Genomic DNA, 14,590 nt, shown 5'->3' with positions numbered 1-14,590 from the left:
CAAGAGATGCAAAACTCTGTATGACCGACGGACGTCAGAGGTTCGTGACTGCCTTGTGGATATGGCACAATTCGCACATTTAACATGGTTGCTGAGGCAAAACCTTTTTTCTTTATTTCAAATACAATATCATAAAAGGCTTAAAAGTATGAAACTCGTAAAACAACACATCGAGAAAGACAAGTCAGGATATGTCACTCTTGTCCCGGAAGATTTCGAGGACATGTGGCATGTCTATAACCTCATTCAAAAGGACGATCAGCTCCGAGCGGTCACTATTCGGTAAATTAAAATTCTTCCAGTAGAACTCTTGCTCACTTCTAGGCTAGCTGCTGATATAGCACAATGCTTTTTTTTTTTTTTTTTTTTTTTTTCAATATTCAAGGCGAATCCAATCTGAAAGCTCAACGGGGTCTGTCGATAGTCAAAGGGTAAAGCTTACTCTCAGCATCTCGGTTGATAATGTTGATTTTGATACCCAAGTTGGAGTACTGCGGATAAGTGGTCGTGTTATCGTTGAAAACCCATATGTCAAGGTATGTATGTGTCCTCTACCTCTAGACCTATAGAAAAGTATAGAAAGCAAAGAAGACTTCACTCTCATTAGATTTACTTCAATGAAAGCTCATACTCTTTTTTTTTTTTTTTTTTTTTTTTTTTTTTTTTAAGCTGGGAACTTTTCATACCATTGATTTGGAGATGAACCGCAGCTTCACTCTGATCAAACCAGAATGGGACGTCATTGCACTAGAGAGAGTTCAAGAAGGATGTGATGTCACTAAGAAAGCTGATGTTGCCGCAGTAATATGCCAAGAAGGCTTAGCAAATGTTTGCCTATTGACCTCAAGCATGACACTCATCCGCCAGCATATTGACTGCCCTGTTCCCAGGAAACGTAGAGGGTCAGTTGCAAATTATGAAAAGGTTAGGGGACCGTGACAAACAAAGATGACAAAAAAATCCTTGGAAGCTATTATTGATCATTCATAATCTTATATTTGTACAAGCATCTAATCCTTTGCTTCTCCTGTCATTGGCCAATTAGGGGATGAAACGCTTCTTTGAGCAAATATACCAAGCCATTCTTCGACACATTGACTTTGAGATCGTCAAATGTGTTATTTTGGGAAGTCCAGGATTTGTCCGGGAACAACTTTACGAATATATCTTTGCAGAGGCAGTTGTACGGTTTTATTTTTTATTTTTTTTATCCTAATTACGTAAGCTGATAACGAAAATGCTGCAATAGCTTACGCAGGACAAAAGATCTAAGCATTGTGTTCAATTTGGGCAACAAAAAATCAATAGAGGACGGACAACAAGACCATTTTGCAGAACCGTCCAAAGTTTATTATGGTTCACACATCTACTGGACATAAGCAGGCACTACAGGAAGTCATGAATGATCCCTCGATTAAAAACAAACTCGCGGATACTAAGGCTGCTCAAGAGGTTCAGGCGTTAGACCAATTTTATGAGATGATGAACAATGACCCGGATAGGGCGTTTTATGGGTTTAAAGACGTTTCAAAAGCAGCGGAGCGCGGGGCTATTGGTACACTTTTGGTTACAGATGAGTTGTTCAGAGCAGCTGATGTTGCCAAGAGACGAAAGTACATTGCCCTTGTGGAAGAGGCACGTGCTACTGGCGCCAAAGTCTTTGTGTTTTCAAGTTTACATGTTTCAGGGGAGAGTGAGTGCTTAATCGGGATATGGCTTCTTACACTTGACGTCTATGCGGGTTCTATACCATACTGAATGCAGCTTGGTTTTTTTTTTTGCTTTTATTATATAGATCTTAATCAGCTCACTGGGGTCGCAGCTATACTCAACTTTCCATTACCGGACATTGACGATGAGGAGGAGGAAGAGGCAGCGGATGAAACCCTACAGGATGAGGACGAAGCACCTCAAATGCACTCAAATCATGCTGCTGAGGCCTTTGATGCTGTCCTTGGCTAGATTGGGAAAATGGGCTTTATTCTAAAGTGTAATAAAAGACGATATGTATTCTTTAATTCTTTGTTATTAAGTTTTAATGGCGTTGCGTTTCCTTGTAAAGTCTAGAAATAGCACTACTGCTTTTTGTTTTTCGTTATCCTTTCTTCTATGTCTTATCCCGTTGGCCTTCCTTACTATGAAACCCTTTTCACGAGATAACCCCTCCTTGACACCAATTCCACGTCAACTACCCTCCTTTAATGCTACACTACCCGCAAACCTACAAGCCTCCTTATCTCGTATGCCTCTTGTGCCTTGTACTGGCCAAAACCCTCAATCGCATTTATCTAACACGTGTAACACTTGCGACAGTGAACATCAACGACACCTTCGTCAAAATCTGGAGATAATTCGATTATGTACTCTCAAATCTGTTCAGATCCGGGATACTGAAAATAAACTCTCACAGCTGGAGAGTGAAAATTTGGAGCTAAGGGTTGCACTTCGGGAGATGGGACGGCAACTGGGGACCGTGCAGGATTTGCACAAAGTATCAACAGTCTCGACAGGGTGTCAAAAATCACAAAAAGAGCGAATATCGCCGTGGAAAAATATGGTGACTTTACCTAGGATGGATAGCGAGATATCTGATGACCAGCGTTGCCATACGGAGCCGAAACATTCACATGCTGAAAAGCAAGCAAGCTCTTCCTCTGAAAGCACATCTTTACTTTCACAATATGATATCCCGTCAAAATTGCACCAGATTCAGAATATATTTGAGGTAACTGGCGCTACTGATCGATATACGTTAAATATCAAAGCTTATTTTTAAATTAAATTTTTATGGAATTAGCTTGAGCACCAGATTCTACACTCCATCACGAGCAGCTTTCACTCAACAGCACATCTCTATCAGGAAGTACTCTACTTGTTACAGCAGCAGAATCAACAAATACGTCAAGTAAAAACATGTTATGGTAAAGACACACCAGCCGAGCATTTATTTCAACCGTTGCAACAAAAACTTGCGTGTAATTCAGGCCAAGCGATGGATCCTTCGCATCTGCCGACCAAACGGACGGTATTGTTGGATAATGAGCCCCTCTCTGACCCGTTGTTTGTGGACCTACCTTTGTCTCTCTTCTCCCCCTCCTGTTCAGCTGAAAGAGACACCATACAGCCTCAACATCAGGTAGAGCACAGTCAAAATGGAATTGCACACGCGTCATCTGAAGACGTAGTTCACAATAACGGTAACAGTGCTGATGTGAACACACATGAGCAAAACCGTAGGCCAGTATCGTATGAAAGAGCATCGGTAGGCGTATGGTCATAATAGTTTGTAAATTGCGAACCTTCGATTCATGACTTGAACGATTTGATACAATGTTAACGCAGCAAACCATGTACTTTACAGGCGGAATGCTGTCCAATTGAAGTGAACAGGTTGCCTTCAATTAATGAACGGGGCGTCTCTGATATGTATCAATCGCTGCAAGGGTCAAGCGAATTAGCATCACCTACCCGAATATCCCGTGAGTTGCCGGGAAGCCACAATAGGTCAAGTACTCCACAACAGGTCCAACGCAGCCTGGAATCGATAGTGCGAAATCAAAAGCCTAACTCAGCGATGCGGACATCTCTTTCAACAAGACATGCCAAGATCAGTCCATACAGACGCGATCTTATCAACAAACCTATGCGGAGTATAACAGCAGAGCCAATTCAGAAGGCATCGCCAGAAAAAGTTGTAGGGTTAAAGTCATATACTGAAGGTACATTTGCTCATGAAGTGAGCGACATCGCGAAGACTAATGATAAGAATATGATTAGCGATACTGAAAATTGGGACAACAATGGAAACAATCATACAGACAGCGACATACAAGCCGACAACGAGACTTCGCCTATCCATGACAGTGGTTTGAATAGGATGAATAGCTTCAAGACAACTAATAACAGTGCCCGTAAACGTTCAAATAAACATATTAATTCAATGATGGGAGGGCGTACTCATCTCACAGCGCAGTACCTGGCATCAATACCGCCAAAGCAGTTTCTTTCGCATATGTCTCAAACTTCGTTGGATGGATCACGTATTCCCCGGCCTCGGCGTCATACTGAGGCTAGTTCCAAACTTCCGATTCTCATGGTGAATGGTTCCTCGTTAATATCCCCCACTTCATCCCCAGCTTCAAAGTCCGGTAAAGCAAAGGATGTGGAGGATGGTGCTTGTGGAGAAACAAATAAGAGCTGTCGTATAGTAGTAGAGCGATCGATACCTCCTCCATCAACTCCATCCTTGAAGGCCTCAAAATTACCAAGGCCACAATCACTCGAGAAGCGCTGCCGCAAAGCTCAACCGGCCACATCTTTTCCCTTCAGAATCAAGCGACACTGCGCGCCTTCCGAAACAACTGAAAAAGATCTAGTATCAGGAAGTATTGACGCGACAGGGCCTATAGTTGATTCTGACGCCCAAAGCGAGGTTGAGGGTCACGCAGACCAAAAAATGTTGTTGCAAGAACAGGGATTAGAAGCCGTAATCCAGCAAGAAGGGCCAGAAGCAACGACCAAAAGACAAGTCAAGATGATCATGTACAGACTCCCGAAGAATAACCGGTAGGTCTATTGCCATTCACGGATATAGAGGCGTAGTTCTCAGGTATAGAGTGAAAATAAGCCAACCACGTAACCCTGCACCTACTTTAATAGAAAGCTATATCGTGGTGATCCTGGAACCTACTCGTTGACGACACCTAGACGTCCAGTCACTGTGCTTGCCACACCATCACGTTCCAGACGCTTTGGCGACTCTAGACGACGGCTGCTACCTCCTACACCGAAATAAACTCTAGTGCAGAAGTATCAAGCAATTGAATAAAAGCACAGATCAATGGTTCAAAATTCCTTTCAATTATTGTAACACTTTTTTCCTGTAATCTATATCCACGATCCAATTTCCTTTTGAATTTTTTTTTTTCTAAATGTATTATGTTACACAGCAGTTAACGGAAAGAAAGAAAATAAAAAAATGCCATGACAGCAGACTACCACTACAAGAATAAACTATAAAGTTTTTTAGCGACGCTTTGTGACGCGAGGAGATTTCTTGTGGTGCTCAGGGATCCAGTCCTCATCCAAGACCTTCATCTTCTCAAGAGCCGCCTCACGTTCCTCAGGAGTCATGGCAGGAGTCTTCTTGGCAGGCTTCTTGGCTTCGGGAGACAATGTGCCCTTGATGAACATACCAACACCACCGAAGATTCCAGCAATCAAAATGTACAAGAAGATCCTATATAAATATATATAAAAGAGTTAATATAATGTATTTTTGTACAAGCATTATAAATAGCATCATTAAGGTAGAAGTTGTATCAACATACAATTGAATATCGATCCAAGACTGCATAGGCTCTGAGAAGGTGACGGTGCTATTGTAGACAACTACAGGGAAGTGGTTCTTGGTAGAGTCGATGATATCGGCGACCAAGGTCAAGCCAACTTCGCGAGAGGCATGATCAACCTTGATAGTATAAGGTAAGATCAGAGTAGCATCAGATTTGAGAACAGTGCTGTATCTGTACGAGGTTAACTATTTCACGAAGAAAAAAGGTAGAAGGGGAATCAGTGTTTTCCATTGATTTGTTTAAAATTAACCGAAAAAAGATAGATAGAAACCAGGAAATGAAAAAAAAAAAGACATACGTTGCGAATGACGTTGTTAAAGTCATCGGGCTCAGCGATGGTACCGGTGATTAAATTAACTTTCAAATCAGTTTTGCCCGAGTTACGGAAGGTAACTTTGAGTTTGTTGGCCTCTCCAGAGATGATAGAGGGAGTTACTGCAAGAAAAAAAAGAGACAAATGAGATCAACATTTGTCATGGAAAACCATATTTATGGGTGCACACTTTTTTATTATTTGCAAAAATAAAACATCATTCTTCATCATAGAAAAAAAAGGGATAAAAGAAAACAAAAAAAACTTACAGCCCTCGATGGCATTAGGGAATTCAGCAGAGACAGAGACACTAGGATGGTCAGACACAGGTACAGCAGATACTATGATATGGAAGAGTATTAACAAAAAATCGATCAGTATTCTTGAGCTGGATATTCCATTTTGCTTAGCATAGTGCGGAACATAGGCACCTTATTCCATTCTTTTGACCATAAGCACAGGGTGGAAGATACTTGAAAGTGAGCGAGTACAATTGAGGAGTTGATGGGATTGTGTTTGTTATGATTGGCCATCAATCACTCTGAATCTTTATCCATTTCATTTCATTTTATTCCATTCCATTCCATTTTTTCCATCCTATTCTTTTCTTTTTCTTCTTTTCTTTCATTCTTTTTTTTTTCTTTTTCTTTCTTTCTTTCTGCATTTCCTTATTTTCTGGTATCATAAAGTCCAGTAGTAGCCCTTATATTGAAATGTCCTTGGTGTTGCAAATTATGAAGCCAGACAAAGCGTTAATACCTGAGGCGAGAACGAGAGCACTGTAGACAAGAGCCTTGAGTGTAGTCTTGAGGTTGAACATGGTGACTGTAGGATGAGTGGGAGATGAATGTACAATGAAGAAGAAAAAGAAAGAGAAAGAGATGAAAAAAGGAAAAAAAAAGATGTATATATAAAAAGATAATATTAAAATATGAATATTTGAGCGTGCGTGTGTGCGAAAGAGATTAGATGAATTGAGTTCAAGAGTTGCACATGAATGAGCCTGTGTGAGAAAAAGAGAAACAAGAGAAAGAGGCGTCTCAACACCTGATTGGTTGGATCTTCTGTCTACATAAAGTCTATTTTTCTTCGTGTTCGTTCATTTCAACTGCATATGTGAAGAGAAACGGTAGGTGTTCTATAAGATAAAAGTGTATTTTAATTGGGTCAATGGGGTGCGGACGATCAGTCCCAGCGATCAAATGGTTCTCCTTTGAGTATTCTTTATAGCCACATGTCATGTCTTGAGTAACGGAGTGAATTGACTGTTCTAATTGACATGATATATTTATATGATTGTTAAACTGTGCACGTGATCACCTGCATCTGAAGAAATGAAAGACTGCTTTTAATGTTTATTTGAAAAAAAAAAAAGAAACAACGTTTGTTTAAGGGTTACTCCTGTACTGAACACAAACAAAACTTTTTTTTTCTACCCATGTGCAACGTGCGTTAAAAAGCGCCGGGATACAGACGCTCTCCTTTTTCTGGTCCTGTTTGCCACCTTTTTTTTCTTTCTACTCTTCACTCTTCTGGTTTACTCTACTCCTCTTCATACTGCCCAGCATTTTTTCCCTTCTTTTTCTCTGTCTCTCTCTCTCCTCTATTTCTCTATCTCACGTTCACTCTATTTTTCTGCATTCCAATCATTGTAATTTAATCAGCACTTTTTTTTTGTTTGTTTATTTTTTAAATACATATTACGCATTGTTCTGTTCATCATTCATCTTTTATAATAATCCTTGTCCAACCAATGTCGAACGTTCCTCAAGATGTCTTGCAGCAATTGGTGCAGGTCTTGGCAAACCTCGTCTCAAATGACAATGCTGTCCGCTCAGCCGCAGAAGAACAACTAAACAATGAATGGATGGTCAAGAGTCCTGATGCTCTTCTCTCTGGATTCGCTTACCTCTCCCGTCACAGTGAGGAGGCTGATGTATGTGTACTTCTTACTTTTCAATTAAATGAATTCAGTATTTTAGCATTTGTTTCTCAGATGGGCTGATCCTTCCTTCCTTTTTTATATTTTTATATTTTTTTTTTGTTCCTGGAATGTTTCTGTTGCATTGATCGGACCCAACAAATCTTAAATTGACAATGACTGGATTCGGATTGAATTTCCTCTTGTACTTTTTTTCTTTCTTTTGTATATCTTTTTTATTCTTTTTATTATCAATGCGACATTTAGCTCCGTTCTTTTGCTGCTGTCTTGACTCGCCGAGTTGCATTCAAGGGTATCCCCAACCAGGATCCCGAAGCCGAAGAAGTTACACTCTGGGATGTTACGCAGGAGCAGACTCGACAGGCTATGAAGACCCATTTCTTGGAAGGTCTTTCACAAGAATCTAACAAGTCTGTCCGTAACAAAATCTGCGATACAATTGCAGAAATGGCTCGTGCCTCCAGTTTGAAAGGCCGTATGTCTTTTTTTTTTTTTTTTTTTTTTTTTTTTTTTGGCATGAACATGAGCCCCAGCCTCATGCAAGATATTCAGCATAATGTGGTTAACAAAAAAAAAAAAAAAAAAAGAAAAAAAAAAGAGCCATTAACCTGACGTATTCATATCTTTGTCATTTGGTTTATTAGAGCCTTGGCCTGAGCTCCTCCCTGCACTGTTTGAATGCACAAAATCGCCTTCCCCAGAACACCGAGAGTCAGCTTTCCGCATTTTTACCTCTGTCCCCAATTTGATTTCTGGACAACATGTTGATATCCTCAAGTCTGTTTTTGCAAACAGTTTACGCGACGAGAACCTTCAGGTAAAGGAGTAAAAATAATAGAAAAGATTGCTTTCTCATGTCTAGACTTTGGAATTCTATCCATGAAGCTTTGTTAATTAAAGAAGCTCTGTGTATGTTTCTGTTTTGGCTTTATAGGTTCGCCTTGCTGCTGTCAAGGCTGCAATTTCCTTCATGCTGGATACCAATAATTCCACTCGCACCATGATGGCCTCATTGATGCCTCAATTGCTTGAAGTTCTCAACGCTCTTGTCACTACAGGAGATGAAGCGTCGCTGATCGACGGCTTAGTCGTCATGATTGAGTTGGCGGAGAATTCCTCTCGTCTTTTCCGTCATGTCATTGCTGACGTCCTTCCTTTCATGATCGGGATTGTAAAGAAGAAGGAGTTCGAGGATCGCACTAGGCAGTCGGCTTTGGAGCTGTTGCTCACTCTGGCCGAGTGTGCTCCCGGTATGGTTCGCAAGGTTCCAGATTATACTACTACCATCGTCCCAGTCGCTTTGGAGATGATGACCGAGTTGGAGGAAGATGAAGATTGGTATACTACTGATGATTTGGATGAGGGCGATAATGATGAAAATTATGTCATTGGAGAACATGCCATGGACCGCTTGGCCCGCGCTTTGGGAGGCAAGGCTATGCTGCCTGTTTCATTTGTCTACATTCCTCAGATGCTTGCGAACGAGAACTGGAAGGCTCGTCATGCTGCCCTCTTTGCTGTTTCTGCCATTGGCGAAGGTTGTGTCCGCATCATGGAGGCTGAGCTTGGAAAAATCATCAACATGGTACTACCCTTTTTGCGGGACCCTCACCCTCGCGTTCGTTATGCAGCCTGTAATGCCATTGGTCAAATGTCCACAGACTTTGCCGGCCCTATGCAGAAAAACCATCACGCCGTCGTTTTGACCAACCTTATCCCTGTTATGGACGATGCTCCTTTCCCTCGTGTTCGTGCTCATGCCGCCGCTGCTTTGGTCAATTTCTGTGAAGCAGTAGAGAAAGGTACTCTGGAACCTTATCTGGATGCCATCTTCGAGCGCCTTTTGTCGCTTCTTAACACTGGAACGACCTATGTCCAAGAGCAGGCCATCACCACTATTGCAACAGTTGCAGACAGCGCTGAGGATCGCTTTGTAAAGTATTACAGCGCCATTATGCCTCTCTTGATCAACGTTCTCCGACAGGCCACCAACAAAGAGTACAGACTTTTGCGTGGAAAGGCCATGGAGTGCGCTAGTTTGATCGCGCTGGCGGTCGGTAAGGAGGTCTTTGCTCCCCATGCACAAGAGTTTATTAAGCTCTTGGTTCAAACCCAGACCAGTGTAACTGAAGCAGATGATCCTCAGGTTTCTTATCTCTTGGCTGCTTGGGCTCGTATTTGTAAAGTACTTGGACGCGATTTTGTCCCATACTTGGACATTGTCATGCCTCCTCTTCTGGCTAGTGCTCAACTTAAGCCAGATTTTGCAGTTCTGGACCCTGAGGACGATATTGAATCGAAGTACTCTGCAGAGGATGGCTGGGAGTTTGTTGGGGTAGATGGTCAACAAATTGGAATCAAGACTACAGTTTTGGAGGAGAAGTGCACTGCTGTTGAAATGTTGATCTGCTACGCACGTGAGCTTGGATCTGGTTTCCGTCCTTATATTGAGAGGGTTCGTGACATTGTCCTGCCTCTTCTCAAATTCTACTTCCACGATGGTGTTCGACATGCTGCAGCTGCTACACTCCCGCAGTTGATCTCTTGCGCAAAGCAATCTGAGCTTGGAGACGAGTATGTGATCAATCTCTGGCATGGAATTTGCTCCAAGATTTTGGAGGTCATGGCCACAGAAGCTGATCCCGCCTTCTTGCTCCAGTTGTACGTGTCATTTTATGAGTCCCTCGACTTTATGAACGGCCCTAGTCTGAGCCCACAGTTGCTCGAGGAATTTACGCGTGCCACTGAAGCTCAACTGAAGGAGTTCTACGCTCGCCTGAAGCATCGTGAAGAAGCTCGTTCCAGCGCAGATTTTGAGGCTGAAGATGAAGAGGACATTCAGGAGGAGGAGATGAATGAGGAAGCTGTTTTGGGAGAAATGTCGCGTACTATCCACAGTATCATGAAGACACATGGAACTGCATACTTGCCCATGTTCAAGTCTTTGGAGCCCGTCATTACTACCTTCCTTGCTGACTCTCACTCTTCCTCGCGTCAATGGGCCATTTGTGTCCTCGATGACCTGATCGAGTTTACAGGACCCAATTCATGGCCAATTATGGTGAACTACTTGCCCAAGATGCTCGAGTCTGTAGTTGATCCTGCGGGCGATGTTCGTCAGGCTGCTTGCTACGGCATGGGATTGTGTGGACAGTTTGGTGGACCTGACTATGCAGAAGTGTGCAGTGCTGCTTTAACTCCACTTTTCCAAGTGATTAATGCACCTCAAGCGAGAGAAACTGAGAATGTATATGTGACGGAAAACGCCATCTCTGCAGTCACCAAGATCTGTAAATTCAACAGCTCAAAGTTTGATGTTAACACGGTCCTGCCCTCATGGGTTCAGTCGCTTCCTCTTTTGAATGACGAGGAGGAGGCACCAACAACATATACTTATCTTTTGGATCTTATGGATGCGTAAGTGTTGATATTCAGAAAAGAGATATATTCACATGCCTTTATGACTAAACTAACATTTCATTATTATTATTTACTCCTTTCTTTCCATAGTCGACACCCCTCTGTTCTTGGACTCAATAACATTAACATGCCTCACCTGGTGACAGTGATGGTGGAAGCTCTTGTGGCTGGTATTATTCCCGAACCTATTGCTACTCGTATGGTTCATACACTCAAGGCTGCGTTAGGAACATTGGATTCAAACACTACCTCTAATATCTGGAACAGCATCTCGCCTGAAAAGAGGAAGACTCTCCAGGATTTGAATTACTTGTAAAAAAGAAAAAAAAGGCTTGTGGAGTGGAGACATTGAAAAGGAAGAATAACCAGAGAGTTTTGTTTTTGGAAGGACATATTACCATAGATAAAAAAATATATTGCTTTACACTTTTCTTTGTATTAAAGACTTTTAAGATTAATTATATTTTTCTTAATGCCCGGAGGTATAGCCTTATTTACAAAAAAAAAAAAAAGACGGAGGAGGAGTATCTGAAAGCCAAGGAAGGCCAAGGTTGGCATGTTGGACAAAGCCAACAGAAAAGGAAATCACTGCAGATCTGCAACAATAATTATTTGGACGACGGTTGGACTGTTTGTGCTATTCGTGCTATTCCCGAATAATATTGCGAGACCCTTTGTCCAAACTAAACAACCAATTCATCTTTCGTTTCTTTTGTTTGTCCATCCATCATCCTGACAGCCAATTCTTGCATTAATTGGCCATTAGCAGCACACTCGAGTAGTGTTTAGACTCAAAACACTAAGCACGACCTCATTCCACGCAGACACAAGACACTGGCATAAATACTGGTAGCATGGGAGCTTCTCAGCTATTAGCACCGTTCCTGCTAACTTGGGTCTGTATCCACACCTTTCTATTCCTCCTTCAGCGCTTTCTCAATCGACCAAACCTCCCGACGGGCCCTGGCAACGGTCCTGTAAGTAAGCAAGTAACTTTACTTAGCCCAATATCTTCTCTATCGAATCTCATATAAATTAAATGTTAATTGACATTCCTCTTCGCCACTTCCCTCGTTGTTGTGTCATGTAGGACTACGAACTCTTACCAACATCAACAGCATCAGCCGTAAGTGTAGGGAATGTTTCTCCAATCAATTCACTATCAAAGTCCATAGTGTCATCCTCTAGCAACAGTGCGCTGTTGGTCAAGCCTTTCCATGTCCGATTTTCCACGACGGGCCTCAACTCATTTTTTTTCCGCCTGGGAAATGCACCCAGCTTGACACGCTTCTGGAGAATATGGTATGGAATGGGGATAGTCTTTGCCATGCTGGCCATGGTTGCAGGTTGGGTTTTGCTGATGTATGCAGCAATCAAACTGATCTTACTGGCGACTTCTTTCCTGTGGACGATCTGGTCGGTTGAATCACCATCATCGTTTACAGTGCGGGCTTCTGAACCGGATCCGGGAAAATATCACTCGGATACTGGCGCAACTAGTGGCGGATTGTCGTATCACCTCAGGAAAAGAGATTTTAATGATGGTTCAGGGAGTCTGTCTGATGCACCCTCCCAGAGTTCCGCTGCTGTTTCTAATTCTGGTGAAAATGGCATGGTGTTTGTCCCTGTTGTAAGTACTGATGATTTACGATCTAATAGCACCAATGACAAGAGGGTCATCAGCATAGATCCATTGCCAACGAATTGAAAGCTGAATCATCATTGTTTTATTTTATTTTATTTTATTTTTTTACGTCCTTAGATTCCAGGCCTCACACTTCCTCTGTCACATCTCCCTTACTATCTAATTGCACTTCTGGTGTCTGGGATTGTTCACGAGGCTGGACATGCCGTTGCTGCAGCCAGGTAATAACTAGGCTATATAGATATAAGCAGTCGATCCTTGCTCTATAGCTTTTCGTAGTCTGATCATCAGTATTTTTGCTTCTTCTCATCAATTCATCATCCTGTATCAACATCAATAGAGAGAAGACCCAAGTATCATCAGCAGGCATCTTCTTGTACATATTATATCCAGGAGCCTTTGTGGATATCTCATCGAGGGCTTTGGCAATCATGTCTCCTTTGCAGCAGCTGCGGGTCATCTGCGCAGGAGTATGGCATAACGCGGTTCTTTTTGTAATTGCATGGATCTTCCTTTCTAGTGGAGCCTTGCAACTATCATTTCGACTGATTGGCTGGAAGCAAATGGATGATGGACTTAGCGTTGTGGATATAGCGCCTGTAAGCAAGAGCAATGTCTTTATGCTTTTCATTGCTTGGCTATTTAATGAAATATACTCACCGGAACGCCTCATCCTATCCAACGAACCCATTAGGAATCACCTTTGTACAATGTCTTGAAACCAGGAAGCGTGATTACACGAGTTGATGATACCTTGCTCAAAGGCAATCCACTTGACGTTTGGTCGGATGTTCTTCTTCCTTCTCAGGCAAGTCCAAGTCTCCATAGCCAACCTTCCAAGTTGGTCTCAGGCTTCTGTGTCCCAAACACTCTTCTATTTGGTAGGAAGTTTTCAATGGACTTAAACTTTTTTTTTTTTTTTTTTTTTTTTTTTTATTGGACATGCCAGAGAATCTATGCTCAAGGTCTTGTACATTTTTATTTATTTATTTATGCTTTTTACACTTTATTGTTGGCCTAGTTAAACCATCCGATTGCTGTCTTTTCGCGCCAGATATGCAATTCGGACATTCCAAAGACCGTTCACTATCTTGCTTCACGCCAATTGACCCTTTGCATCCACCCAACCCGATATCATCTCAGGGAACGAACGACAGAGTATTAGCCAAGAATGGACAGTGCTTACCATCATTTGAGATCCTTGCCGATCCAAATCGGGCTCGATGCACGCCGCAGGAGCCGACATGTGGTGAAGGCAGTTCGTGCTATCGACCTTTCGTTGCCTATGAACCTATCTCAATCATAAGGCTTTATCTCATAGCACAGTCATCAGTGGGAGCATCAACATCAACAGGCATTACAGAATCTGTTAGCGGCCTCTCGGGCCTTGTCCCGGCTGAACAAATAGTTTTGTATCAGGGGGATCCGAAGGATATTTGGGAGACTGTCCAAGTGACGGCCATGAGATCTCGCTGGTTATTTCTGCCGCTGTGGCTTCCAAATGCAATCTTACTCACAATTCAGTACACCATGTCGTTTTCATTGGCCTTGTCGGTTTTGAATATTGTTCCAGCCCGTCATTTAGATGGTCATCATGCACTCAAAGCGTTTGTCGCGCTGGCCTACTCGCTTTGGCAGACCTATAGGTTTTCACAATCGATGCGTTCCACCATAGCTGAGTGCTCAACAGATAGTGGTCATGCAGCGGCAATAGGACTGTCCAACTCTTCCACTACAGGTCTTCCAAAAGGATCCAAGATCGTGAAAGGGATTGTAGCCAGTACCACAGTCCTTCTGGGTTGGGTGATGATTGGCAGTCTTATACAGATGGCTGCAACAATACTTTAAGGAAAAATAAATTTTAACTTCATCTAAAGAATTGGTTCGGTTTGCTTCACAAGTCAAAAAAATGAGAT

The 14,590-nt window shown here is 42.3% G+C and overlaps 5 protein-coding genes across 5 annotated transcripts; 4 read left to right on the top strand and 1 right to left on the bottom strand.

Moving 5' to 3' along the window:
* Window positions 1–124: 124 nt before the first annotated feature.
* On the top strand, window positions 125–2,005 carry BCR41DRAFT_363459 (hypothetical protein). The gene is made up of 6 exons (XM_022025886.1): window positions 125–282; window positions 386–536; window positions 670–924; window positions 1,046–1,183; window positions 1,309–1,693; window positions 1,796–2,005. The coding sequence occupies exons 1-6, from the start codon at window positions 149–151 to the stop codon at window positions 1,960–1,962; spliced, it is 1,230 nt and encodes a 409-aa protein (XP_021876122.1). The 5' UTR covers window positions 125–148; the 3' UTR covers window positions 1,963–2,005.
* Window positions 2,006–3,282: 1,277 nt separating this feature from the next.
* Window positions 3,283–4,771, top strand: BCR41DRAFT_210110 (hypothetical protein). Its single transcript, XM_022019955.1, has one exon. The coding sequence runs from the start codon at window positions 3,425–3,427 to the stop codon at window positions 4,568–4,570; it is 1,146 nt and encodes a 381-aa protein (XP_021876121.1). The 5' UTR covers window positions 3,283–3,424; the 3' UTR covers window positions 4,571–4,771.
* Window positions 4,772–4,778: 7 nt separating this feature from the next.
* BCR41DRAFT_363455 (translocon-associated protein) lies at window positions 4,779–6,652 on the bottom strand. The gene is made up of 5 exons (XM_022025885.1): window positions 6,427–6,652; window positions 5,937–6,008; window positions 5,653–5,789; window positions 5,331–5,539; window positions 4,779–5,239 (listed from the first exon to the last, which is right to left on the bottom strand). Exons 1-5 carry the CDS (start codon window positions 6,485–6,487, stop codon window positions 5,026–5,028), a joined length of 693 nt encoding a protein of 230 aa, XP_021876120.1. The 5' UTR covers window positions 6,488–6,652; the 3' UTR covers window positions 4,779–5,025.
* A 486-nt stretch (window positions 6,653–7,138) lies between these two features.
* On the top strand, window positions 7,139–11,456 carry BCR41DRAFT_328803 (importin subunit beta-3). The gene is made up of 5 exons (XM_022021709.1): window positions 7,139–7,603; window positions 7,856–8,084; window positions 8,254–8,426; window positions 8,544–11,026; window positions 11,120–11,456. The coding sequence occupies exons 1-5, from the start codon at window positions 7,421–7,423 to the stop codon at window positions 11,343–11,345; spliced, it is 3,294 nt and encodes a 1,097-aa protein (XP_021876119.1). The 5' UTR covers window positions 7,139–7,420; the 3' UTR covers window positions 11,346–11,456.
* A 273-nt stretch (window positions 11,457–11,729) lies between these two features.
* Window positions 11,730–14,537, top strand: BCR41DRAFT_342517 (hypothetical protein). The gene is made up of 6 exons (XM_022022293.1): window positions 11,730–12,006; window positions 12,120–12,659; window positions 12,792–12,895; window positions 13,015–13,273; window positions 13,369–13,555; window positions 13,696–14,537. Exons 1-6 carry the CDS (start codon window positions 11,884–11,886, stop codon window positions 14,520–14,522), a joined length of 2,040 nt encoding a protein of 679 aa, XP_021876118.1. The 5' UTR covers window positions 11,730–11,883; the 3' UTR covers window positions 14,523–14,537.
* The last annotated feature ends 53 nt before the right edge of the window (window positions 14,538–14,590 follow it).

Source organism: Lobosporangium transversale, assembly GCF_002105155.1.
Source record: "Lobosporangium transversale strain NRRL 3116 chromosome Unknown BCR41scaffold_63, whole genome shotgun sequence".
NCBI lineage: Eukaryota > Fungi > Mortierellomycota > Mortierellomycetes > Mortierellales > Mortierellaceae > Lobosporangium > Lobosporangium transversale.
This window is presented reverse-complemented; position numbering and strand designations above follow the sequence as displayed.